This window comes from Primulina tabacum, chromosome 18 (genome assembly GCF_025594145.1).
Source record: "Primulina tabacum isolate GXHZ01 chromosome 18, ASM2559414v2, whole genome shotgun sequence".
In the NCBI taxonomy this organism is placed as follows: Eukaryota; Viridiplantae; Streptophyta; class Magnoliopsida; order Lamiales; family Gesneriaceae; genus Primulina; species Primulina tabacum.
This window is the reverse complement of record NC_134567.1, coordinates 31366009-31393113: the sequence shown is the minus strand read 5'-3', so window position 1 is coordinate 31393113 and position 27105 is coordinate 31366009. Positions and strand designations below refer to the sequence as shown.

Here is a 27105-nt window from a genome sequence, read left to right as displayed (position 1 = left end):
GATCAAGGGACATCAACTGAATGGATTTTAGACTCTGGATGTACATTCCATATGTGTCCCACAAAGTCATGGTTCGAAACTCTTCATGAAACAGATTTGGGAGTGGTCATCCTAGGGAACGACAAATCATGCAAAGTAAAAGGTATAGGCTCCATAAGACTTGGAATGGATGATGGCTCATATAAAATCTTACAGCAAGTCAGATATGTACCAGACCTCAAAAGGAATCTAATCTCCCTGGGTACACTTGAATCAAATGGTTGCTCCTTTAAATCAGAAAATGGAAAATTAAAAGTACTCAAGGGATCATTGGTGATTATGAAGGCTGTAAGGAAGAACTCTCTGTACATCTTGCTGGGGAATACAGTCTTGGGAAGATCAGCTGTGGCAGAAGATAAGACTAATAGAACATGGCTTTGGCATAAAAGGCTAGGCCATGTAAGTGAAAGAGGTCTAATGGAACTATCTAAACAAAAACTACTTTGTGGAGACAACATCAAAGGAATGGACACTTGTGAATTCTGTATACTAGGGAAAGCAAAGAGAGTGAACTTTGAGCCTGGCAAACACACTACCTCAAGGCCATTCGAGTATGTTCACTCGGACATTTGGGGCCCCTCAAGGACAGCCACTCATGCGGGAGGGAGATATTTTATGTCAATCATAGATGATTACTCCCGAAGGCTTTGGGTCTATGTACTCAAAACTAAGAATGAAGCATATACAAAGTTCAAGGAATGGCTAGTATTGTATGAAAATCAAATGGATACAAAACTGAAGCACCTTCGAACTGATAATGGATTAGAATTCTGCTCTGATATGTTTAATCAATTCTGTGCAAAGAAGGGTATCGTGAGGCATAAGACAGTTGCTGGGACACCCCAACAAAACGGGGTAGCTGAACGTATGAATAGAACTCTATTGGAAAGAACAAGATCCATGCTACTAGATGCAGGTCTACCAAAGGCCTTTTGGGGGGAAGCTGTGACTACAGCCTGTTACTTGATTAACAGGTGTCCTTCAAGTACAGTAAACTTCAAGACCCCTATGGAGATGTGGAAAGGTGCCCCCATAGACTACTCAAATCTAAGGGTGTTTGGTTGCATGGCCTATGCTCACATCAAAAGAGACAAGCTTGAGCCTCGAGCAGTAAAATGCATCTTCATTGGATATCCTAATGGAGTGAAAGGATATAAGATGTGGAATCTAGAAGATAAAGGTCCCAGGTGCTTTATTTCGAGGGATATAATATTTGATGAAGGAAAAATGGGATGTATCCAACATAAAGAAACATCAAATCCTTCAAGTGAACTTTCCTTGGAAACACAGATTGAGGTGGAGAATTCTGAAAATACAAATGAAGTTCCTCAAGATTCTACGAATACTGATCATGGAGAAGATCCAATACAGACTGAATTAATAACTGGTAAAGACAATGACTCCTATATGCTCACAAGGGACAGAAAGAAAAGAGAAATAAAACCACCTCAGCGATTTGGACATGCAGATATGATTTCATTTGCACTAAATATAGCAGAGCGGATAGATTACTCAGAGCCAACCTCCTATAGAGAAGCTATAACCTGTCAACAGAAGAACAAGTGGCTTGAAGCTATGAATGAAGAATTGAACTCATTAAACAAGAACAAAACATGGGAGCTAGTTAACAGACCTAAGGGACAAAGAGTGGTGGGATGCAAGTGGATATTCAAGCTTAAAGACTCTGGATTAAGACAGGAAGGAGAACAATATAAAGCCAGGTTAGTGGCAAAAGGATACACACAGGTGGAAGGCATTGATTTCAACGAAATCTATTCACCTGTTGTCAAACATGCTTCCATCAGAATCTTGCTGGCATTGGTCACTCAATTTGATATGGAATTAGAGCAACTTGATGTTAAAACAGCATTCCTGCACGGAAATTTGGAAGAAACCATATTCATGGAACAACCGGAGGGTTTTAGTACCTCTGAAAATGAAGGAAAGGTGTGTCTGTTAAAGAAATCTCTATATGGTCTCAAGTAAAGTCCCAGGCAATGGTATAAACGGTTTGATGAGTTCATGACACAAATACACTTTGTGAGAAGTAACTTTGATAGCTGTGTGTACATGAGAAGTGACAGAAATCAACCCAAAATCTTCCTGCTCCTCTATGTGGATGACATGCTTGTAGCAAGTAAAAGCCGAACTGATTTACAAGCACTCAAGAAAACATTAAGCTCTGAGTTTGAAATGAAGGAACTAGGAGAAGCAAGAAGAATACTTGGGATGAATATCGATAGGGACAGGGGAAATGCAACCTTGTTCCTAAACCAAAGCCAATATATAAAGAAGGTACTTCAAAGAGCTAGGATGCTGGAATCAAAACAAGTAAGTACATCGATTGGCCAACACTTCAAATTATCTACTGATCACTCTCCAAGCAGTAAGGAAGAGGAGGAAAACATGAAGAATAAACCCTATGCCAATGGGGTAGGGAGCATAATGTATAGCATGGTATGCAGCAGACCAGATCTCGCATATGCTATGAGCGTGGAATCACGGTTTATGGCTAACCCAGGAGAATTACATTGGGAGTCATTGAAGTGGACCATGAGATATTTGAAAGGAACTTCAAACTTGGGACTGATGTTCAGACAGCAGACGAATGAGAAACAACCACTTGTTGGATTCGTGGACTCAGATTATGCTGGGAACTTGGATACGAGGAAGTCACTCACTGGATTCATCTTCATGCTCTATGGAATTGCTATCAGCTGGAAAGCTACTCTTCAACCAGTTGTTGCCTTGTCTACAACCGAAGCAGAGTATATAGCACTCACAGAAGGAATAAAAGAGGCTATATGGCTCAAAGGCATACTAGAAGAACTTGGAATTACACAACAGTGGGTAGCTGTCCACTGTGACAACCAAGGAGCGATACACCTTACAAAACACAAATTTTTTCATGAGAGATGCAAGCACATCGATATCAAGATGCATTTTGTAAGGGACATCACGACAAAGGGCCTGGTTAAAGTAGAGAAAATCTCAACACATGAGAACCCTGCTGATATGATGACAAAGGCGATGCCACAAGCTAAGTTTAAACATTGCTTGAACTTGGTTAATGTGGTGGAGTCTAAATAACCCAAGGAGTATTGGAGAACAGCCTGTATTTGGAAGACAAGGTGGAGATTGTTAATGGAAGTGTCTCCCAAATGTAAGGCACGTGAGGTATCTTCTGGCTGAGATAAATCAAGGATGGGAAATGAGTTATTGTCGGTTGCAACAACTCAACCAACCTTGGGGGACCAGCAGTAAAGGAAGGAAACTTACGGTTGGATCAAGGAGAGATATATAGTGATCTCTTCATTCTGGATCAGAAAATGCATGAGAGAAGAAACTTGACTTACATGAGAGGAGAAGGCTGATAGGAAACACATGAGAATAGGGACTTGTACAAAAGAGAGTTTCTGTGTGATAGTGTGTGCGTGAAGTCTTTTGTAATTTCCACTTTGTACATTGCTTGAGATCAATAAAAGGCTTTCAGGGTGTTCTCCCGTTGACGTAAGCCGTAAGGCCGAACCACGTAATCTTGTGTGTATTTCAAGTTTTATGAATTGCTGCGTGTGATCAGGGAATTGCTATCTTCTTGTGCAAATTGTTATATCATTGTTTTCTCCAACAATGTTGTATTGGCGAACTTGAAAAAGCAGTGGATTTTAAAGAAGACCAGTCCGTTTCTTTACATTTAAGACACGTCGACAACTTTTTATTTACTAATTTTCGTACCATAAAAATGTATTAAAATTGTGTCCGTAGTTCCGTACTGTATATCATCATGAGATTATGTAGAAGCTAAAATTGAAATAAGAATACAACCATCCAAAATAAATCAATTGTAGTCAAAGATAAAATGGGAGCTAAAAACTCTCGATTCATTATGTTAAAAAAGGTACGTAGAACTCAAGTTGTAGAAACCATTTAGGTAAAATGAATTAGGAGAATAATCCAGAGGAAATTTAAAGGAAAATCACATTTTTTGTTATATAGTTTACACTTCTTTTTTTTAGTTATGTTAACAATAAATTTGTAATTTTACTTTTATAACTTGCATGTTTTTTCATTCCCGATCTTCTAAAACAAGATGGGATTTTCCCCCATTCTTAGTACCGGCGATTTGGAGTTTACAGGAACAAGTTCAGTTTATGGTTTTGCAGGGTTTATGGCGCTGGGTCGGGTTCGTCACTGTCGCAGACGGGTCGAATAAGCCCACATATATACTTTTGACTTGGTTGACTAAACACTATTACATACAGTAATACAGATTAGTTGCTTCTTAAAAAATTTTAATAACTGTATTGAGCTGCAAACAAATATTTCAATCTTCAAATTAACTTTGCTTGGATCCAAAGCATATGATACATATATATGTGTTTATTAAATATTTTAATATATATCCTCATATTAAATCAACCCAAAATATTAGGGAAGTATTGATTTTAGATTTTTAATTACTTTTGTCGAGTTTAAAAGTTTAGAAATATTCAATCTAAATTTTATATATTATATATATATAGGTTTAGTTATATTCAATGTAAGATTTTCTAGTGTTTTAAAAAGTTTTAAACTTTACAAGAGTCTTGATATATTCAAAATGTCAATAGATTTCTAATGACTCAATCAAATTTTATTAAGTACAAAAATTAAAGCCTAAAGTACAATTATAAAATGTCAAAAATTGTTTTTGATACTAACTAAAGATTTGGAGTGAGATTTAACTGAGAAATATTTTAAACTCACATACTCACTTCTATTAAAAAAATATATATTCAAATACAAGTTAATTCATTATTTTCTCATCTATATAATTTTTTTCCTTTTTTTTAGATTTTTTAAAAATATATTTTTATTGCTAACGATTGTTAAAAATCGAAAATATTAAAAATTTGATAAAAATTTATTACACTACAAAAAAAACGTAATATTTACTATTACAATTTAAAAAATACAATCATAAAATATTATAAAGTTTACTATATACAATTTCAAAAGATTCACATTCTTTGCGACGAATAAACATTTATCTATTTTTGCCCCCAAAAATATCTAAAACAATACGACCATGAGAAACTTATTAACATAATATATTGGCGAGTGTAAAGTTTAATTGATAGATAAACATCAAAATTTTTTATATTTTGACTTGCAGAATATAATCACTAAAACACATTCTTCATTTTCAACAAAATAAAAGCAAAGAAAAAAAAACTGTACAGTACATGAAGCTAGAACAAACAACAAAAGCTCAACATATTACGCACACAATTTAAATCACAAGTTCAGTTGCATGCCTCCTCTTTCCCCTTATCATCAGCACTCTTGGCATTGTATCCAGGGATTTTCTCTTTAATCTTAATCAAGAACCCTTTCTTCTCCTTGCCCTCAACAGTGGCGCACCCAACAACCTCCAGTTTTGGTGTTGGCGCCGTCGCTTCCTCGGTCTTCTTGCCGCCGGGAAGCTTCTCCTTTATCTTATCAAAGAAGCTCTTCTTCTGCTCCGGTTCAGAAGCGGGGATATCATCATACTTCTCAATATGTACGTTAGTTGGTCCCTCACCTTCTGCATTGTTCTCTCCAGATAATTTTTCTTTAATCTTTTCCTTTAAACCTTTCTTCTTTTTCTTCTTTTCTCCTCCTTCCACCGCTTCTTCCTCGGAACTTGACTGCATATTATGAGTGATCAAGAATACATAAATACTTCATAAATATATCATTATTAATGAAGAATTACGTACGAATGAAATGAAAACCAGTATATATATAAACACAAGTATAGGAGGCACAATCAGAAATTTATATTTAACTTACGGAACCGCTAGAGCTGCTGGTTCGGTGGAGCTTCTCAAATAGCCCAGCATACTTTGTTTCCTCCTCCTTTGGCTCTTCCTTTTTCTCCTTGCAAACCTGAACTTTTTCTTCGAAATCAGAGGCTATCACCTCCTCTTCACCCTGCTTCTCCTCCTTTTTCTTACCCAGAAAATCAAACAACCCACGATCGCCGACCTCCACGGCTGCACTCTCCTCTACATTCACTGCGGCGGGAGTGGCGGGTATATCACTTGGCTCATAGTTCTTCCTCTCGTGGTGGTGGTAATCGGCCATTTTTTCAATATCCTTTTTCACTCAAGTGGAAAATAATCGTTGGGACTTAAACAAGATGCAAAAGAAGATTTAGTCCAGTGATTTTGAATGTGAAACACGGTGCTTTGATCCGAGTTGATTTTTTTGGAAAATGTTATTTATTACAAATAAATGCACTATCTTTCTTACTGCTTTATAAAATGTTGAATATTTTCATTAATGATATATACATGCATATCTGCAATTTTTGTGATACGATACACCTCTAGATTGTATTCTTGCAAATTATATTTCGAATTTAATTTGATAAAATTCAAAATAAAGTAAAAATATTTATTTTATGTTAAATTCATTATTTTCCATTTTATAATATTGTCATACACGATTGATACAAATATCCAATATGTGACAGAATAACATTAGGGCACCCGCATTGGTTGGTGTTATAACACCCACCACCTCATCAAAAATCGTGGGGTCCACATGCCACATACACATTACATTAACACATCTATTCTCCCACATTCATTTTAACATTCACACTCATTATTTGTAAGTCCCGCTGTCCACTCATTCATCGTATTCTTATTTTACATTAAATAAATTCAATTTCAAATTTTTTAAGAAATTTAAATTGTTATTTTATATTAATAATAATTTATATATATATATATATATATATATATATAACAACGTTTAGCGACGGTTTTGAAGCAAATAGCGACGGTTTTTTCAAAGCCGTCGCTAAATGTCCAATTTTCATAAATAATTCAAAACACGTGGGGCCCGCATGTCAGCAAATCGGCGACGGTTTCTATAAAGCCGTCGTTAAGTGTGCAATTTTTTAAGAAAAATAAACTGACACATGGGCATTCATACAGATGAACGCCCCACACCCTCTCAACGCCCACTCACATTGGAGAGTGGGTGTTAAAGGGTAACACCCCTTTTAACACCCAATGTGGGTGCAACACCCCTTTAACACCCAATGTGGGTGCCCTTATAGAGCATGTAAATTGGAAGATCCGTCTTCGATCCCAACAGTTTTAAGACTCACAATATGGAGTAAGTTTTTATCCCAACTTGGTTTTATTTCGAAACAATTAAGGTTGTCTTGAACAACAGAATCTCACGTTCATTTATCCATCCAAATCACACATCTGAGGCTCTTCCCTTTTATAAGTAGATCAAAAGCTTTGTTGATGTCTTCAAAACTAACCTCATGAGTCACGAACTTGTCGAGTTCCAATTCCTATATGTAGGTAAAACACGACTCAAAAATCATCCAAATATATTATTATATCATATCGCGTTGCAAAAAGTCGAGACAACAACGTGTGCACAAATGATAACTACCTTGTCCATGTAACGTTTGATGAGAATTGGGATGTCGGATTTCGGTTTGAGGCCTCCAAATAAGGATCCCTGTACTGTTTTTCCAAGAACGAGGACTTCATTTGAGCTGAACGATATTCGTGCACCTGGTTTGTCGACTCCGACAACAATTGTCTTCCCCCATCCCTGAAATTAAAATTTGAGGGTCAGTTAGATGCAGTACAATATGATGTTGGACAGATAATTTATAAACACAGCATAAATAATAGCATAATCAACGCACATATACATTCATACATATATGCAAGTGTGTAAATGTATACAAAGCTACACATATTTATGACTGTATAGCAGTTGCACCCTCCCCTTACGTATTTCTCATCCAAGTTGAGTGGTGTCAGTAAATCATATGTATGATGCAGGAAAGTGATCGAATGATTAAGAAAATAGTATAAACTAGCATCTGTAACGACGATTGGATCGAGTCATTAAAAAGGAAATAGAAGTTGTTTTAGGTAAAAGGAAACCATTCGGCAACAAGCAAAGGCTTCCTCAACCAAGGATGCCTTCCCAACACATTCGAAGCAGTAGTCCGCTCCTCCACCAGTCATCTCGTTAACTATCTGAAAAAATACAACAACAACAAAAAAAAGGATTCAATACTTGCAGATATTGTAGCTCATCCTCACTTGACAAAGCAAAAGCAACAATTTGTTTTAGAAGTTTTAACGAGTGGATTTGTACCGTTTCTTATCTTAAGAAAGAAATGTACAAGACTAAGGCAGCATGCAATGCAAAAAAACATCAAGGTTGTTTCTTTCCTCGAAATAGATGCTATCAGAGTCTCTGAAAACAAGAATATATACTCGGGTTAAGTAAACTACCTGGCTTACAGGCTTGTCACCGCCAATACTTGAGTCGACAAAATCAGTCACACCAAATGATTTAGCTGTATGGTTGGTTTGGTTTGTTAGCATTTACGCACGACTCATAGTTAAGAAGTATATTGAAGAGAATGAACTCACCTATTTCAAATTTTTTGGGGTTCACATCTATGCCTATTATTCTCCTCGCGCCACATAATCTCGATCCCTCAGCAACCTTAATAATTACTCAAAGTCTCAAAATATCCTGACTCGATCAAAAAGCAACAGAAAAGAACCAAGGGCAGGAAACTTTCTTACGGCTAATCCTATTGATCCCAGTCCAAAGATGGCAACTGTTGATCCTGCTTCAACATTTGCTGATCTCCAGGCAGCTCCTATACCTTTTAAATACAGAAAAAAAATTAAAACTTCTTGACCAAAGATATGCCATTTACAACCACCTTAGAGTATGACATCTGCTTTGTACTACATGCTAATATGTTATATAGATGGTGATAGGAACACAAACTCAAACCTGCCTAGGCGCAATCATGGCGACATATCGACTACCAGACATATGTTAGTAGGGGCTGTTTTTACCTGATTTTCCTCATCTCATAGTCAATGTGTTTGGCAAAGTCGAAATTCAACATACCTGTTGACACGCCACAACTAAGAAGGCAAGCCCGGTCTGGAGGAACTGTCGGATCGACTTTAGTGATATTAGTAACATGCACAACTGTGTACTCGATAAAACTAGACACAAATAAGAAATGATATAATGTTTCTCCATTAAGATCAGTAAATCTGCTAGAACCGTCGTGCATCCATGGAGAGACCTTGAAGGGATACGTAGAACAAAGATTACTCTTATTTGATTTGCAATCCGCACATTCAGCACATTCTGATATAAATATCGGGATGACCATATCACCTTCAACAAAGCCATTCACTCCCTCGCCCACACTCTCAACTACACTGTCAATGCATAGAAGTCAAACAATAGAAATCATGTTAAGAACATTTACAAACAGCTTAATTTCTTTTTCTTTTTTTTTTTTAAAAAAAACAATTCATCTCCAGCTGCATCTACCCCATTTTCAGGCGTAACAAACAAAATTTATGTCTAGACAAGTATTATCTTCATTCAGACCTCATATGAAATATAGTTGGATTTATCTGCTCATCCACTCTTACGATTGCTCGGAAAATGCATTAAATTAGTTCATAAATTTATGTTTGCCTCCCGAAAGAACATTAAACGAACCCCAGCAAAAAAATATTTTCATTCCGCTCAAAATGTCCACATTATGAAATGAAATAAAATATAAGAGGGAGATTGATGAAAATTACCCAATAGCTTCATGTCCCAGTATTCTTGGATAACAAGCAGGATGATCCTTCACAACGGTAAACGAATAATGACCAAAAAAACCATAAGCTGATTCAATTCAACAACTATCAAAGACACAAACTTAACAACGATTTCTTTCATATTAAACATAAATTAAGTTCCATGATCCGAAAACAAGTCGTACACTTACTTCCAATTTCCAGAAAGTGACGTCGCTGAAACAGAGAGAAGTGCAGATGATTTTAATTCGAACTTCTCCAAATTTTGGAGGAGCCACGACCACTTCCTCTATCACCAGAGGCTCCCCTGGCTTCCTGGCCAGCGCCCCTGCACCCACGAGTTTTACACACTCTAAAACACATCTTGTGTGCGTGCGAGTATAAATAAATCCCATAAATGATAAGCGAAAAATAAAATGGCTAATAAATCTTTGTGATAGAATGCGCATGGCATACCTCTGCATCTGATGGGTTTCCCGGCATTTTCACCCAACCGAGCATTGGTGATGCTTTCCATTTCTTGATGATGCTCCAGTTCCTGCAGCAGTCGTTGCGTTATATTTATTTATCATATATTCGGTTTATTTCATCTTATCCATGTGGGCATTGTCCTCATGATAGGATGGATGGTCAAGATTTGCCCATGCATATATAGGACCCACTTTTTTTTTTTAAATTGTATGTGTGGCAAGATCTTACCAGTTGAAATGAAATGAGGGTAGTGTCCACATAGTTAGGATCTCGTTAACCTATATATTGGGATTGGGTGATCTTTATGTTTTTGTCAAATATTTATACGTTATACTAACTCATACACACGTGAAGGAAGATTGTAAAGTTTTTGATCATATCAAGCGAATTCGTTGAATAGAAATTTCTTCAAATTATAAATTGAAACCATACTATTCAGCAACAAAAAGTATTTATATATAACCAAAAAACAAAATTGTACAAATTAGTTTCATGCTACTTATCGGATTTTATATATATATATATATATATATATATATATATATATATATACACTTATTTCCTCTTCTAGGTTACTTGTTGGGATAGTTAGTCAAATCATCATTTATTGTCCCATTTTTTAAAATCAACAAAAAAAAATTTATAGATTGGTACCATTTTTTAATTCGGCGAGAGCTGTACCGAAATAAGTCAAGGCCCGGGTCTATCTAAAGTATGAGTCTAGAGAGCCTTGATGGGGACCGTACAAGGCTTCGTGAATCGTGCAGCTTCTTAATTAATATAGTTTTTTTTTTTAAAAAAAAATAGAGTTGGATAATAATTTTGTATTGGCTTGACATTATATTTCTTAGGACACCCTCATTAACACCCACCACCTCATCAAAAATCGTGGGGTCCACATGCCACATACACATTACATTAACACATCTATTCTCTCACATTCATTTTAACATTCGCATTCATTATTTGTAGGTCCCGCTGTCCACTCACATGTGGATATATGTAGGGCTGTAAACGAATCGAATCGAATCGAATTTTATGAAATTTTCAGTATTCGAGCTCGAGCTCGAATTCGAATAAACATATTCCAAGCTCGATTCGAAACTCGAACTTTTATTATTTTCGATTCGAACTCGATTCAAACTGAGCCTCGAGTTCGAATTCGATTCGAACTCGAATAATATTATATATATTATAATATTATATATTATATATAATATACTTAATAATATTATATATATATTCGAACATTATATATATATATACTTAATAATATTTTATTTATTTTTTAAATATAATGCTAAAGTTCGCGAACAATCGAACAATATAATTTTAGCTCGAATTCGATTCTAAAAATATTCGAATATGTTCGAGTTCGGTTCGAATTCGATAATTTCGAATTCGAACCAAATATTATTCGAACCGGCTCGAAAAGTTCGTGAACGTGTTCGGTTCGTTTACACCCCTAGATATGTGAATGAAACATGGGGCTCGAGGTCGGGTAAGTGTCAATTTTGGGTCCAAATACCTATATATGTATCCGACCCGTTAAGGTTTTAATAGTACTATATATAATATGTACAAGATATTTTAGTAATTGTTGTGAAAAAGTAAAAATTTATGGTAAAAAGTAAAAATCTCAAACTCTCAAAATTTACCAAACTACACACTTTATAATATTTTTCTCTCTACTCAATTGTGATTTTCTTCACAAATGAGAGATCTATTTATAGGAAATCTTTACAAATAATCCAAAAATAAAATACATCATTACCTACATCATCACACACTAATTTTCAATATTTACAACTCTTATTTTCAACATTCAAATATTCAACATTCAAATATTCAATACACACATTTTAAATATTATTTTCCAATACCCCCCCTTGTGATGATAATCATGATACGATGATGTCTTCATTACGTGTTTTTGTACTGCCTCGTTAAAAACCTTACTTGGAAAAACCCATTGGGATAAAAACCATAGTAAGGGAAAAAGAGTGCAGTCACGTAAACTCTTCCTGATGTTGACACGAACAATTCTTCACAAATTTCGTAGATTGCGCATCCCAATATTATATATGTGCTTTCTGAATATTGACGTAGGAAGTGCCTTTGTGAAGAGATCTGATGAGTTTTCACTTGATTGAATGTGACGAACATCAATACATCTATTCTTCTCAAGCTCCTTGGTGAATGCGAAGAACTTAGGAGGAATATGTTTAGTTCTGTCGTTTTTTATGTATCCTTCTTTCATTTGAGCAACACATGCAGCATTATCTTCATATAGTATCACAGGCTTCTCATCAGATGATAATCCGCATGAAATTTGGATATGTTGGGTCATTGATTTTAACCACACACATTCACGACTTGCTTCATGTAGTGCAATAATCTCGGCATGATTTGATGAAGTTGTTACGAGCGTTTGTTTCTGAGAACGCCAAGATATTGCAGTGCCTCCACGAGTAAATACATATCCAGTTTGGGAACGTGCCTTGTGTGGATCAGATAAGTATCCAGCATCAGCATAACCAATTATACTTGGATTAGCATCTTTTGAATACAAAAGTCCCAAGTCTGTCGTTCCTCGTAGATAACGGAATATATGTTTAATTCCGTTCCAGTGTCTCTTTGTTGGATATGTGCTAAATCTTGCCAACAGATTCACGGCAAAAGATATATCAGGCCTTGTACAATTTGTAAGGTACATAAGGGCACCGATGGCACTTAGATATGGTACTTCTGGACCAAGAATATCTTCATCATCTTCACATGGACGGAATGGATCCTTTTCTATGTTTAATGATCTAACAACCATTGGAGTACTTAAAGGATTTGCTTTATCCATATTAAAACGTTTAAGGATCTTTTCTGTATAATTTGTCTGGTGAACAAACATTCCACATTTTTTTTGTTCAATTTGTAAACCCAGACAATACTTGGTTTTTCCAAGATCCTTCATTTCAAATTCTTCCTTCAAGTATGACACAGCTTCTTGAATTTCTTTATTCGTTCCAATGATGTTTAAATCATCAACATATACAGCAATAATTACGCATCCGGATGTTGTTTTCTTAATGAAAACACAAGGGCATATTGAATTATTTACATATCCCTTTTTCATCAAGTGATCACTTAGTCGATTATACCACATTCGACCTGATTGCTTTAACCCATATAATGATCTTTGTAATTTCACAGAATAACATTCCCTGGATTTTGAACTTTGTGCTTCAGGCATCTTAAATCCTTCAGGGATTTTCATATATATATTACTATCAAGTGATTCATATAAGTAAGCTGTAACAACATCCATAAGACGCATTTCTAAATTTTCAGATACCGCCAAGCTAATCAAATACCGAAACGTAATTGCATCCATCACAGGAGAATACGTTTCTTCATAATCAATTCCAGGCCTTTGAGAAAAACCTTGTGCAACAAGTCGAGCTTTATATCTTACTATTTCATTTTTCTCATTTCGCTTTCGAATAAAAACCCATTTGTATCCAACAGGTTTTACACCTTCAGGTGTAAGGACTATAGGTCCAAAAACATTATGTTTATTTAGCGAATTTAATTCAACCTGGATGGCATCTTTCCATTTTATCCAATCCTGCCGATTTTTACATTCACCAAAAGATTTTGGTTCATGATCTTCGTTATCATTTATGATGTCGATTGCCACATTATAAGAAAATATATCATCAATTTCATCTATATCTTTTCGGTTCCATATTTTTCCAGTATTAATATAATTGATAGAGATTTCATGATTCTCGTCAGTTTGTGGTTCTGACAGAACATTTTCATCATCATGTATTTCTTCAGGAACACCATTCTCTATTTTGTGATCATCATGTGTTTCTTCATAAACGTCATTCTTTATTTTGTGATCATCGTGTTTCTCTGTGAATTTTCTTTTTCGAGGATTTTTATCCTTGGAACCGACTGGCCTTCCACGCTTCAGGCGTTTAATGACATTATGAGTATCTTCCATTTGTTTCTTTGGAATTTCAATTCGAGCAGGGGCATTTGCAGCATGTATATATGATTTAGTTACCCCTTTTGTGTCTGCAAATGCATCTGGTATTTGATTTGCTATTCTTTGCAAGTGTACAATTTGTTGTACATCTTTTTCACATTGTTTTGTTCTTGGATCCAGATGTAACAATGATGATACATACCATGTAATTTCTTTTTCGGTATGTTTCTGTTCACCCCCTAACATTGGGAAGATTTCCTCATTAAAATGACAATCAGCAAAACGTGCTGTGAACACGTCGCCTGTCTGAGGTTCAAGATATCGAATGATTGATGGACTATCATAACCGATATAAATTCCAACCTTTCTTTGAGGTCCCATTTTCTTTCTTTGCGGTGGTGCAATAGGCACATACACCATACATCCAAAAATTCTCAGATGAGAAATGTCTGGTTCTTTACCAAATGCAAGCTGCAATGGGGAGTATTTATGATATGCACTTGGTCTGATGCGAATTAATGAAGCAGCGTGTAAAATTGCATGTCCCCATATAGAAATAGGGAGCTTTGTTTTCATAATCATTGGTCTAGCAATCATTTGCAGACGTTTAATCAATGATTCAGTCAATCCATTCTGTGTATGTACATGAGCAACATGATGCTCAACAATGATTCCCATAGACATACAATAATCATTGAAAGTTTGGGAAGTAAATTCACCAGCATTATCAAGTCTAATTTTCTTGATTGTATAATCGGGAAATTGATTCCTCAATTTTATTATTTGAGCAAGTAATATTGCAAATGCAACATTTCGAGTTGATAGTAAACATACATGTGACCATCTGCTGGAGGCATCAATCAATATCATAAAGTATCTGAATGGTCCACATGGTGGATGGATTGGTCCACAAATATCACCATGAATACGTTCAAGAAACATTGGTGATTCAGTTTGGATTTTGACTGGTGATGGTCTTATAATAAGTTTTCCAAGAGAACATGCTTTACATTGAAACTTATTATTCTGAAAGATCTTCTGGTCTTTCAGTGGATGACCATGTGTATTTTCTATAATTCTTCGCATCATTGTTGAACCAGGATGTCACAATCGATCATGCCAATTGGTTAATATCGAAGAATTATCAACTACCATGTTTGATTCAATGGGACTTATATGTATATAATGCAATACAGTAGGGAGCATTGGTAGTTTTTCAATCACATATTTCTTTCCTGATTTATATGTAATAAGACACATATATTTCTCATTCCCTTCATTCATTGTTTGAGTATCATACCCATGGGAATATATATCATTAAAACTCAACAAATTTCTTTTCGATTGTGGTGAATATAAAGCATCATTGATCAAAAATTTTGTACCATTAGGTAACAAAAATTGTGCTTTACCACATCCTTTAATCAAGTCTACAGGACCTGATATTGTATTCACCGTTGTTTTTGTTGGTTTTAGTTCCAAGAAATATCTTTTATCTCGGAGGATAGTGTGCGTTGTACCACTATCGGGTATGCAAACTTCAGCTTTGCTCATAGCATTTTCCATATTTGAACTTCAAAAAATATGCAATGAAATAAATTACTTGCAATATATATTTAAATATAACACAAATCATAATTATACAATAAAACATTATTCTATGAATACATGAAAAATAGATTATTGTACATTTATATTTTACCATTATATTGTTCATTTTCAGAAAAATCGTTGAGAAAATCTGCAGCATCAATATTGTTCATTTCTATCCCACCAACATATTGATCATTTCCAGAGAAATCATTCATAAAATCACCAGCATCAAAATGAGTTGAATCACTCAAACGGTCACTGCGTTCAGTGAAGTTGGTCTCCTTTTCTTTCCCCTTTAATGATTCTTTATAAAGTTTACAAAGGTGCTCAGGGGCTCGACAAACTTTGGACCAATGTCCTGGAGTACCACATCTGTAACAAGAACTTTCATATCTTTTTGAGTGCTTTTCATTAACACTTGTATTCTCATGATGCCTTTTCTGTGGATGGTTTGGGACGTTCTTTTGAGATGAGTTATAAAAATAACTATCTCGATTATTTTCAAAACCACGGCCTTGACCACGACCACGGCCAATTCCACGTCCACGTCCACGTCCACGACCTCGACCTCGACCAAAACCTTGTCTTTGAATTTGATTTTGGTTTCCAGGTTAAATTCATTTTTACTTACAGCATTTACTTCTGAAAATGCTGTTGATCCAGTGGGTCGGGACTGATGATTTCTCATTAATAGCTCGTTGTTTTTTTCCGCCACAAGAAGACATGCGATGAGTTCAGAATATCTCGCAAATCCACGTACTCTATATTGTTGCTGTAGAGTAATATTTGATGCATGAAACGTGGAAAATGTTTTTTCAAACATCTCAGATTCTGTGACCTCATGTCCACAAAATTTTAATTGCGAGATTATTCTATACATCGCCGAATTGTAATCACTGACTTTTTTAAAGTCTTGGAATCTCAATGTATTCCATTCATCCCGGGCGGTCGGAAGTATAACTTCTCTTATATGTTCGAATCTTTCTTTTAATCCCTTCCACAAAGCCATGGGATTTTTTTCAGTCAGATATTCACATTTCAATCCATCGTCGAGATGTCGACGCAAAAATATCACGGCTCTTGCCTTTTCTTGTGACGTGCATATGCCATTTCTTTAATGGTCTCGCTTAGATTCAATGACTCAAGATGCATTTCTACATCTAGAGTCCATGGCATATAATTCTTTCCCGTGATGTCGAGCGCAACAAATTCGAGCTTTGTTAAATTTGACATGGTGGTACTAAAAAAAATTACGATGCATTTTATTAGTTAATAATTATTGCAATACAAAGTAACGGATAAACAACAAGTACAAGTATTTGTAAAAATAAAGAAAACGCACGAGGATGATATTCTCCGATAAATACAAGACTCGTGAGTATGACAACCAAAATAATTAAAAATATCCTTGAGAAAGCCATCTTCTTTTTTCTTCGAAAAATTTGATGATGAATAATTTTTAGAGAAGAAGAGAAAGTTGGAGTGATGGAATGTGTTTGTGAGATCATATTTATAGGGCAAAAACTAGCCGTTTTTTACCATTTATGACCGTTGGGGTACAAAAAAATAAAGGTATGTATTTGTATAATTTTATGGTAATAATATGATATATATAATATTAGACATGTTTAAATAATTATGTATATCATATCATAATATTATAATGAGTGTCATAATTTATTTTGTTTAAAAACCTTATAGGCTTTTATACTTGTCGTATCCCTTACCGGGAGTGTGGGATGTCGTCTTAACATCCTCCCAGGATTTATAACAAGTTTATGAAAAATTTATTTTTATTATTTCTAATAATAACATTATATTGTATATTAAATAAATACACAATAAATAAATAACAGTAAAATAAATATAATTATTTTTGTTACCTTTTCTTCTGTTTGGAGCTTGGAAAAGTATGTAGGACTTTTAGAGCTTCGTGCTGATAACGTGTTGTGAAAAAGTAAAAATTTATGGTAAAAAGTAAAAATCTCAAACTCTCAAAATTTACCAAACTACACACTTTATAATATTTTTCTCTCTACTCAATTGTGATTTTCTTCACAAATGAGAGATCTATTTATAGGAAATCTTTACAAATAATCCAAAAATAAAATACATCATTACCTACATCATCACACACTAATTTTTAATATTTACAACTCTTATTTTCAACATTCAAATATTCAACATTCAAATATTCAATACACACATTTTAAATATTATTTTCCAATAGTAATGTATTTGTGTGTCTTTATATTTGTATAAAACGTGAAACGATACAAATGAGAAATATATTTTTAATCATGTTTTATGAATTAATATAGCAAACTATATTACTTGAGTATGTTTCTTGTGAGACGGTCTCACGAATTTTTATCTGTGAGACGGGTCAACCATATCGATATTCAGAATAAAAAGTAATACTCTTAGCATAAAAAATAATATTATTTCATGGATGACCCAAATAAGAGATCCGTCTAACAAAATACGACCCATGAGACTGTCTCACACAATTTTTATCATATTTTAGTTAACAAATTTATCTCATTTTTTATTTTTACTTATAATTGATAAAGATTAAAACTTTTAAAATATGTTGACGTATCCTATTCGGGGCGAAAATTATAAGGCCAATGAAGATATCCTTTTACTCGTGAACTGAAATTATAATCATCTTTTACTTAAAAATTCAAGTTGAAATTATTTTATGGTTGTTTAATCACTAATTTGAATCGAAACCAATAATTTACTGTCCTATTCTCAGTTCTACAAATAAAAAATGGAAACCAATATCATTTCGAATTGTAATTATAATGGTAAAGAGGAAATTGTAGTAAATGAACTTATTGTGTGTTTAATTTTAAAAATAGCCTTTTCATTTATTGAAATATAAAAGAGATGTCTATTTTTTTAATTTTTAAAAAAAAACACATACAATATAGCATTTTAAAAAACTATCAATAGTGTAAATGAATCTCAAGTTAAGGTACGATATATTATATTCGATGCGTCGTCTTTAAAACTATACCATATTTTTATTTATTTCGGTGGATTAAATATATGAACAAAATTATAATTTTAATGTTATTGGCTACTTCACAAGTTATTTATTTATATATTTTGTTATTATTTTCTAGTTACTCAAAATTAAAGAATAAGTATTTAATTTTTTGAACAAAAGTTTAATATTTGAAATGAGATATACTTTGACGGTAAATTGAATTCAGTGGAATGCTTTTGTATAACTTTAGATAATATATTTGTATAGGAATAATATATTGTAGTATTTCAATAGAACAAAGAACTTTATTTTATTTTTTAAAATAAGCTCTGTGATTGTTTAAACGTTATAAATTTTTTTTATCATATTAAATATTAAACATGGTTTTTTTAAAAATATTAATTTATTTTATACCTTGTACAAAAAATACATAATAGTTTGTAATTTTTTCGTAAAACTTTACAAAAAAAATTTATTACTATGATAATTTCTTAAATTAAATTGTTGTAACGAATTAAATTATTATTTGTTGCATAATAACGACAAATATACGACTAATAAGTGTTATTTGTAAAACAGAAGAATTATATATAAAAAACAATGTCAAAATATAATATTGATACCATCTAACATGTAATTTTTTAATAATACTATTGCAATAAAAAAATGATACACTTGTTTTTAATTTTTGTATTTTTTTTATAAATAATCTTGTTCTTACTATTATTATTTTTTATAAAAAAAGAAGGGCTGTTTTTTTTTTTTAAATATATTTTAGGAACCGGGGTTAAAAATCCCGGTCACTGTTATTTTCGGAGAAAGGCCGGGACTAGCAACCCGGGCTCTTTAAATAAACCGCAACTACCATAATTATATTTTCTTGCCCATTTTTAATTTTCATGATCGTCAGTTCAGGGACGCCGCCGCGATACTCAGCTTCATCGCCGATTAGGTTCTCTTTCCTGAAATGAAAATATGGAATCAACTGTGAAGAATTTATGATTGATTTGGTGTAGAGAGGAGCTGAAGTGTTCAAGCCGAGGTCTTCGGTTTGTGGCAAGTGGATAGAGGATGATAACACGATCGAATTTGGTGGAGCAGTTGAGAGAGTATCAGATTCGATCAAAACATGATTGGGCTTCAGCTTCTTTTTTCTCATCTACCTCCAATCTCGGATCTTCGAGGTTTTCCATTACCCTTTTTATTGGTTTGTTTGAAGTTTATGATTGATTCAATTGGGTAATACTGCTTTACTTGATTCGAGAATTCGTAAATCATGTTAGAGATTGGTTGATTCGTGAAATGCTGAGAAAAAAGCTTGCGTTTTTAAATCGTTTTTTAAGGTTTTTTGTTTATTCTTATAGACGGATTATCAAACATGCTGATTAAGTAATCCATTAATGAGCTGGTACGTTTTTCGGGCCAAAATGTTATTATCTTGTTAAGAAGAGCACTGAAGAAGAACTTTAATCATGTATTCTTGACTTCCCACGAAAATAGTTCGTATTGGAAGTGTACAGCTTAGGAAAATGGGGAAACAACTGGCAACTGGGTATTGTTTGTTGAATTCATTCACATGTCAATGATATTAAACTTGACACGTGAACTATGCTCTCCGATGAACACAATCAGAGCCTAATAATAATCTAAATCTCCTCAATTACAGTACATTTCTTTGTAGGCACTTTTTTCTCATATTACTCAGTGATTCAGTATTAGAGTTGCATGAGAGAACTGTTGCCTTATGTTACCATTGGCTATGAGTCTAAAGCACAGGGATTATCTCAAAATGAAATTTAATTTGCAAATGTGTACATACAATAAAATTTAGTTCATGGATGTAAGTCTTTTCACATTCATGAACTTGCCGGCTACAGAGTCTGTAATTAAATTTGAAAGCAACATGTATTCTCAGATCTCAAGTAATGTGTGTATTACTTTCAGTTTATATCATGTAGTTTCTTGGGAAAAAAGTTACATTCAGTATGTGGAAGTAGAATTTTATTTTCTATTTCAGATATGTGAAAATGGCTTTGGTTGTCTCGTGATGAAATATGATTGTGTTCATTCTATTGGTTTGTGCATTTGATTTGAGTTGTTCGCCCGAGTTTTTGTCGGTTTATTTTCTACGTATTCTTTAGCTCCCTTATATCTCTTTTCTGCTTAGTCATTAATCAATTTATTTACTTTTTTACCCAAATAAACTATTTGCTTTCATTATGGCTTTTGATGTGATATTTTTACATTTTTTGTTATTACAGGGTTGATGTAGCATCCTTTGTCATATGGGAACTTGTGATTCTAGCATTCCTTGTTTTCTCCGCAGTTGCATTATATTTTATGCACTTGACGCGGGCCATTATTTTGTTATGTATCACCCTGCTCTTGCTTCTATGCATGAAAATTACAAAGCAAGTGAGACTGGCTCGAAAGAAGAGGCGAAGGATGCTTCTTCCATTATCTATGTAGTAAGTTGTGAGAATTCTTGAACCATTTATTTACTTTTCCTCAATTTCCTACGTGTATTCAATTAAATCTTACTGATTAGCGAACGTAGTTGGTGTGTAAATTCAATTCAAGTATCTGGTTTCCTCAATTATTCCATGTTTTTGATCTACTGTTAGTTCTCTTATGCACGCTTTTGCTCTTCTATTATATAAAAGTGCACCTTGGTAGGGACTGTTATCTGGTAATTCAGCAGACTCATAATTTTCTTCACCCCTATTCGAAAAACGTTGGAGATCTTGGATTTTCATCACATTCGTCCCCATTTCTCAAGATCCATTTTCTAGCCGAATATGCATCCTTCAGGCTTCAGGCAAGAATCTTATCACTCAAGAAGTTCTATCACTTAAATGACCAACTCCAATATTATTGCAGATTTTTTTACTGTGGTTTAAAGAAATGGACTTCAATTCCTTGTGTTGCTATAGTCCATATCGCTCCAAAGACTAGCGAAACACTCAACAACATTCCAAGAGATCCAAGCAACCAGTTTAGGCACCACATTCCAGTATACTTTTGAGGTTTCTTTATCCTGATCCACATCAAGCAGGGGTATGCTAGAGTGAGTGGTAGCGCGATGCCTCCCAGTAAACCAGCCAGATCTTTCAGGAACGGTAGCGCGACTGAGATTAAAAAAGCAAGGCAGCCAAAGAAAATACGCAGCCCAGTTCTAAGCCACCACGGGCATGGTCCATTCTTGTTGCTGGTGTATCTGAACTCAAGATTGTCAAAAACTGGCATTGCGTATATCTGAAATGAAGTCAGGCTGTTGATTACCACGAACAGACTTGTTAATCCCAGTATTGCCCTGGATATGTCATTTCTATGGTATTTGTCTAATGCACTCAACATGCCTCCATTTGCCGGTATCTGGGAAAAGACAATACAGTCAAAACGACAAAGGGTAAAAGACGGATTACTGAGAAAGTAAGAATTAGCCCCAATTTTTATAGATATTTTTTATTCGCTTGGTTTTCCTTTTTTTTCCCTTTTTTTTGGCTTACCAAATTTCCATACGCCCAATAACCCCCTATTGCCATTGGAAACAAGCAGCATGCAATGATCAAGTATGAAAACTTCACCCCTTTCCACATTGGCACTTGCGACGGGCTCTTTAGATTCGAAGGCATTGTACCCTGAATACATGACACGACTGAATGAATTACATTTCAAAATGACACTGATTTTCAGGTTTTAGAGCAGTTCCTTCATGGACGTCCCCATCGGATCGTCTTGGGTCATATAGTGTATGATATTCGCTACTAACTCAACGGTGCAACCAACCAAATAATCCCATGGTAGCTACACCGAGTGCATGATTTTGAAAACGGTAAAATTAAGTAGTTCGAAGCCAACATAAAAGTGAAATAATTAAGTATAAAATATCACCACCAGAAATATGCCAAACTTCTAATTTCTTAAATGATGAACTTGTTTCTGGCTGACCACAAAACAAAATAGCCAGTGTGATCAGTGACGGAATTATAATCGGTACCTGAATTTCTAAGACAAGATTATGTCCCCTGAAAGCAAAGGCGATGATCCCAAGTGCATTCAAAACGCTGCAAATTTTCGACATTTCCGATTGCATCTCCATGGGTTCATACGATACTCCCAAGGGCATTGTTTTCGAGATAGACATAGCCCATGTCAAAGTGCAATACGTTACGGCAGTGATCGCACCAATCAGAGAAACCCCAGCGATGGAGTTCAGATTTGGAAGCTGCGCTAAAATCACGGCTATGCACACAAAAATAAGGTACCACTCGAACGTTGAGAGTGAATTGGCGTTGCAAGTTGTACCACATACAGTGTGGAAAAAGATTTTCAGTGTGTCACCTCCGATCATTATTAGGCTAACACAGGTGCCACCAGCTAGGTACAGAGTTGGGAATAGGGCTAGAAATTTTCCCAGCTTTTCCCCTGGAAATTTCAAGAGGAATCTGTTACTTCATACTGCTAAAAAATTTTGGACTGCACACGATCAAAAGTAAAACAAAGACATAGGGAAGACATGATGCGTGGGGGGAGGGGTGCAAACGAGAAGAGCTGTTTGTAACATGGTCACAGTTCGATATGAACTTGGTTTTGATCAAGGACATATCTAGTTTGAGTACCTTCTTGGTCGAATTCACGAGTTACTGTCTCAGCGTCTGTATATATAAATTTTAAAAATTAATTTATAAAATCAAAGACTCCCACTCTAAAATTACTAGAATTCAAGCTTTTCAACATTTCCACTCGATATGGAAGGGTAAGATTTTGATTCCACAACGAGGACTATTTAAGTTTCGAAATTTCTAATAAATATAAGCTTTGATTTTTTTAATAAACTAAGAGGATTTATCGAGCTGTTTTATATACAAGGAACATAGTTAAGATGAATCTATCCAATTTTTTTTTACGACAAATACATTCAAAAAACTCTGACGATGGGATTCGAAGTGAAGCTTCACCTGGATGAAACATATTAAAGTTAAATGCAGTACATATAAATGTATACATACATATACACTTACCAAAAGCCGCCATTGATAACCCGAGGTATCGGCTGTAGCGCGTCCCAGGAACTGATTCATGTAGTTGATTCAGCAACCATAACGTGTACAATTGCCAGATAAAACCCAAACACAGGCTCACAATTCCCCACACCCTGAAAACAATTAAAAACCAAACTCCTAATCAGATGAAACCATCCCAAATACATTACATGGTTCCTACAAAACTAAACGAAGGACTTACATACCAACCAAGAGCAGTAAAGGCAAGAGGCAATACAAGGGACTGGAATCCGATTCCGGAGCTAAGCGTATGAAATGCCGCGTAACAGGCGTTCCCATTTCGGGATTCAGTGATTGGAAGCCATGAATCCTGGGGATCAAGCTGTCGAAAAATTTCTCAAACGATATTGACAAGAAACGATCGAGTGATTTGACAGAATCCCTTAATGATCTTTGAAGATACGATTAATGTTATTTGATGAGTAGACCATTGAGTGATATATATTTGGTGAAGATCAAAAGTGCTTAGAAAGATTTTGAGAGAATGCTTCAAGCGTGTAAAATTTTATAGTTGTTCTCTTTCTCCCATCTTGACATTCTCTGTATATTGTACTTCTTGCATCTTTTCATTCAACATTGGATTATAGCTCAATAAATTAGCATTAATGCAATAGTGCTATCGTCATCTTTTTTTTATGATTTATTGTACACTTTAATTAATAAATAGTACTGACATCAAAAAGTAACTAGCTCTGCGTGTAGGCTTTTATACAAAACAGTCCGATATACTGATATTCTGTTTTGTTTTGCATGATCATTCTACTAACTTTTCTGATAAAGTAGGTGAGATTTTTGTAAGATGTGCGACTTGTATTTAAAGATAACTTTACTCGACCTTTTATTAATGTTCTCAAATAAAAGGAGCAGTCGAGTAGTTCATGTGCCACATACGGGTCATGACTAATACTTATAATACACAGTAAATTAAATACGTACAATTAACTAATTTGTACAAATCTATTTTCACGATGAAAATAAAAACGAGGAGATGTCGACTTATGTTTGCTTTACTTCGAAATTAAAGTGCAAGGAAATTTCTAGGATTTTTTCCACCACGACTTTAGAAGAAACGTGAAGTCTAGGGAAAATTTCAATTTTACACAGAAATTAATATTTTTTTCATGGATCAGGTCAAGTTAGAGATTCGTCTCACATAAACAACTCGTGTGATAATCTCATATGAATTTTTGTGTAATAAAATCTGAAATAACTATATATACTATTCAAGGGCATTGAGGCCATCAGGTGAAACAGAATCATATTATTATATATTATTGGAGGGTCGTTAAAACAAGAAACGGCCGTAATTTTTAATTTATTCGAAACTACAAATCTCAACATTTTAAAGTATATTAAATTATCCATATATTAATTTCTTTTGGCACTATATATACGTTCAACATTTGGGTTTGCAATCCTGAGACCATGTCACGTGTTTTCAAATTTACAAGGTTGAAGCAAGAACTACCATGAAATTTCTCGTCTCAACTTTTTATGATACACATTTATTAAAGGTAAAGTGGAAAGACTCCAATACTTTTGAAAAAGGCATGAGACAGACCACGACAGAGTAAACAAAGGTATCTATTTTCTTTCTCTTGTGTTTGAAAGGATGAATTTGATTTAAATGAATTGTCTGATTTTACAAAAATTTTTGTTAGACGGTCTCACGAGTCGTATTTTGTGAGACAGATCTTTTATTTGGACCATCTATGAAAAATATTACTTTTTTATGCTAAGAGTATTACTTTTTATTGTGAATATCGGTAGGGTTGACCCGTCTCACAGATAAAGATTCGTGAGACCGTCTCACAAAAGACCTACTCTTTTTTTAAATGTAATATTTCAAATTGTTCGTAACTATTGAGTTTCTCTAAATCCATAAATTTGAATATGAAACTCGCCCTAAATAAGTTCATTCAAACATTTCAAATAGATATAAAATTATGATTTCAAATAATTTAAACCAAATGTAGAATTAGAGCGGTTTTGATTAATACATTTATTTCAAAATGAACTTTAGAATGTGAGATGTATTATGTTTCAAAAATAAAGACTATTATATTATCATGTTGGTAAAATTAGTTTGTTTGTATAAAGCAATCTTTGGTGGCGTAGCTTTTTCTGTGCTTTAGTGAATCATTTGAATGGTAGTTGAAAACATGTAAGATGGCTTAATAAGAAAGAAAATTAGACTATCTTCGTGCAAGTATTATAAAAATATTTTTAATGTTTTGTAAATAAAAAATTTAAAATATATGTTTGAATAAGATTTTTGTAAAATTTTTATGAAAATATTTTTAAAAAAATTGTGCTCTAAGCATATTTTTTTTTAGAATATATAACCGAGAGATATTTTTTTATGTTTTTAAAATATAATAAATCACAAAAAATAAAAATTGAGAAAAACAAAAATTACAAATAAAAGTTTTTATATAATAATTGTCTAAGCACTTTTGTTGAGGTGCAATAATTGTTCTTACTGGGTAGAGCAATCGAACCATGACACTTGTGTTGTTGTGCTGTTTAAAAGATTTGAATTGCACAATTACCACCAATTATAATTTTTGGTAAAATGACATGCTCTCTGTCCTACAACTTTGTTAATTATTTTCAACTATAGAAACTTTTTAAATAATTGACCAAACACGTCTTTATTCTTTAAAAAACTTTTAAAACCTTTTATAAATTTTTTTTTTTGTAAAAAACATTTTTATAAAAACATTTTACAAATACTTGTCCAAATAGAACCTAGATTGTTTTGTAGCCATCTTGTTCATATCATTTTTTTCCTCCAAAATATCCCTTCCCAATAAAGCCATTACTCGTGAAATAAAACAAAGTATAATAAATTAGACTTCAAATATTAAATGAAATAAGACACTAATATCATTATATTCATATAATTTTTTTTATATATAAATCTAAAATATATATGCTAAAAATAACTCTGAAATTGCCATAGCCATAGGCAGCTCGGCCATTTTGGAATCCATGTCACTACCCACACATTTGAATCTTTATTATCACTACTTAAAAATTGAAGGTAAATTAATAATCAAGTATTAATTTAATTTTTAGTATATATTATACAACCGATGTCTTTCATAGTGCATATAATTGAATTGATTAATGCTAACAATCCTAATAAGATAAAAATATTTCTATTGATACGAGGCTTTTTGAGTAAAATTCAAAGTAAATCCACGAAAGTTTAATCGCAAAATAAACAAAATCACCATCATCATAGTGATATAAATTTAATTACAAAACAATGGGAAAAAACGAAGAGTAGATCTCTTGTGA

General features: G+C 33.9%; 4 protein-coding genes across 6 annotated transcripts; 1 reads left to right on the top strand and 3 right to left on the bottom strand.

The window, feature by feature from the left end:
• Nucleotides 1-5065: 5065 nt before the first annotated feature.
• LOC142533958 (uncharacterized) lies at nt 5066-6237 on the bottom strand. The gene is made up of 2 exons (XM_075640890.1): nt 5854-6237; nt 5066-5708 (listed from the first exon to the last, which is right to left on the bottom strand). Exons 1-2 carry the CDS (start codon nt 6145-6147, stop codon nt 5325-5327), a joined length of 678 nt encoding a protein of 225 aa, XP_075497005.1. The 5' UTR covers nt 6148-6237; the 3' UTR covers nt 5066-5324.
• Nucleotides 6238-7130: 893 nt separating this feature from the next.
• On the bottom strand, nt 7131-10463 carry LOC142533323 (alcohol dehydrogenase-like 7). 3 transcript variants are annotated; one of them, XM_075640058.1, is made up of 11 exons: nt 10439-10463; nt 10137-10257; nt 9872-10008; nt 9681-9727; nt 8983-9305; nt 8646-8728; nt 8487-8562; nt 8346-8410; nt 7989-8084; nt 7483-7647; nt 7131-7378 (listed from the first exon to the last, which is right to left on the bottom strand). In XM_075640058.1, exons 2-11 carry the CDS (start codon nt 10195-10197, stop codon nt 7262-7264), a joined length of 1170 nt encoding a protein of 389 aa, XP_075496173.1. In that variant the 5' UTR covers nt 10198-10257; nt 10439-10463; the 3' UTR covers nt 7131-7261. The 3 variants fall into 3 exon arrangements, with proteins under 3 accessions (XP_075496173.1, XP_075496172.1, XP_075496174.1); XM_075640059.1 differs by lacking the exon at nt 10439-10463 and having other exon boundaries at nt 7140-7158; nt 7243-7378; nt 10137-10273; XM_075640057.1 differs by lacking the exon at nt 10439-10463 and having other exon boundaries at nt 10137-10273.
• A 9137-nt stretch (nt 10464-19600) lies between these two features.
• On the top strand, nt 19601-21312 carry LOC142533265 (uncharacterized). Its single transcript, XM_075639967.1, has 2 exons — nt 19601-19917; nt 20995-21312. Exons 1-2 carry the CDS (start codon nt 19805-19807, stop codon nt 21200-21202), a joined length of 321 nt encoding a protein of 106 aa, XP_075496082.1. The 5' UTR covers nt 19601-19804; the 3' UTR covers nt 21203-21312.
• A 263-nt stretch (nt 21313-21575) lies between these two features.
• LOC142532501 (lysine histidine transporter-like 8) lies at nt 21576-26795 on the bottom strand. Its single transcript, XM_075638784.1, has 6 exons — nt 26760-26795; nt 23985-24121; nt 23758-23891; nt 22734-23161; nt 22243-22374; nt 21576-22108 (listed from the first exon to the last, which is right to left on the bottom strand). The coding sequence occupies exons 1-6, from the start codon at nt 26793-26795 to the stop codon at nt 21620-21622; spliced, it is 1356 nt and encodes a 451-aa protein (XP_075494899.1). The 3' UTR covers nt 21576-21619.
• Nucleotides 26796-27105: the final 310 nt, after the last annotated feature.

Bases quoted from the DNA above. Each gene is read 5' to 3' on its own strand.
- LOC142533958 (XM_075640890.1), bottom strand. From the start codon at position 6,147: ATGGCCGATTACCACCACCACGAGAGGAAGAACTATGAGCCAAGTGAT. The intron at 5,709-5,853 runs GTAAGTTAAATA...CATAATATGCAG, and splicing joins CCAGCAGCTCTAGCGGTTCC to TCAAGTTCCGAGGAAGAAGC.
- LOC142533323 (XM_075640058.1), bottom strand. From the start codon at position 10,197: ATGGAAAGCATCACCAATGCTCGGTTGGGTGAAAATGCCGGGAAACCC. The intron at 9,306-9,680 runs GTAATTTTCATC...ATGCATTGACAG, and splicing joins CTGGGACATGAAGCTATTGG to TGTAGTTGAGAGTGTGGGCG. The intron at 8,411-8,486 runs GTGAGTTCATTC...CCAACCATACAG, and splicing joins CCCCAAAAAATTTGAAATAG to CTAAATCATTTGGTGTGACT.
- LOC142533265 (XM_075639967.1), top strand. From the start codon at position 19,805: ATGATAACACGATCGAATTTGGTGGAGCAGTTGAGAGAGTATCAGATT. The intron at 19,918-20,994 runs GTTTTCCATTAC...TTGTTATTACAG, and splicing joins TCCAATCTCGGATCTTCGAG to GGTTGATGTAGCATCCTTTG.
- LOC142532501 (XM_075638784.1), bottom strand. From the start codon at position 26,795: ATGGATTCCAAAATGGCCGAGCTGCCTATGGCTATG. The intron at 23,162-23,757 runs GTAAGTGTATAT...TGAAATTTCCAG, and splicing joins GTTATCAATGGCGGCTTTTG to GGGAAAAGCTGGGAAAATTT. The intron at 22,109-22,242 runs GTAAGCCAAAAA...GTCTTTTCCCAG, and splicing joins ATTGGGCGTATGGAAATTTG to ATACCGGCAAATGGAGGCAT.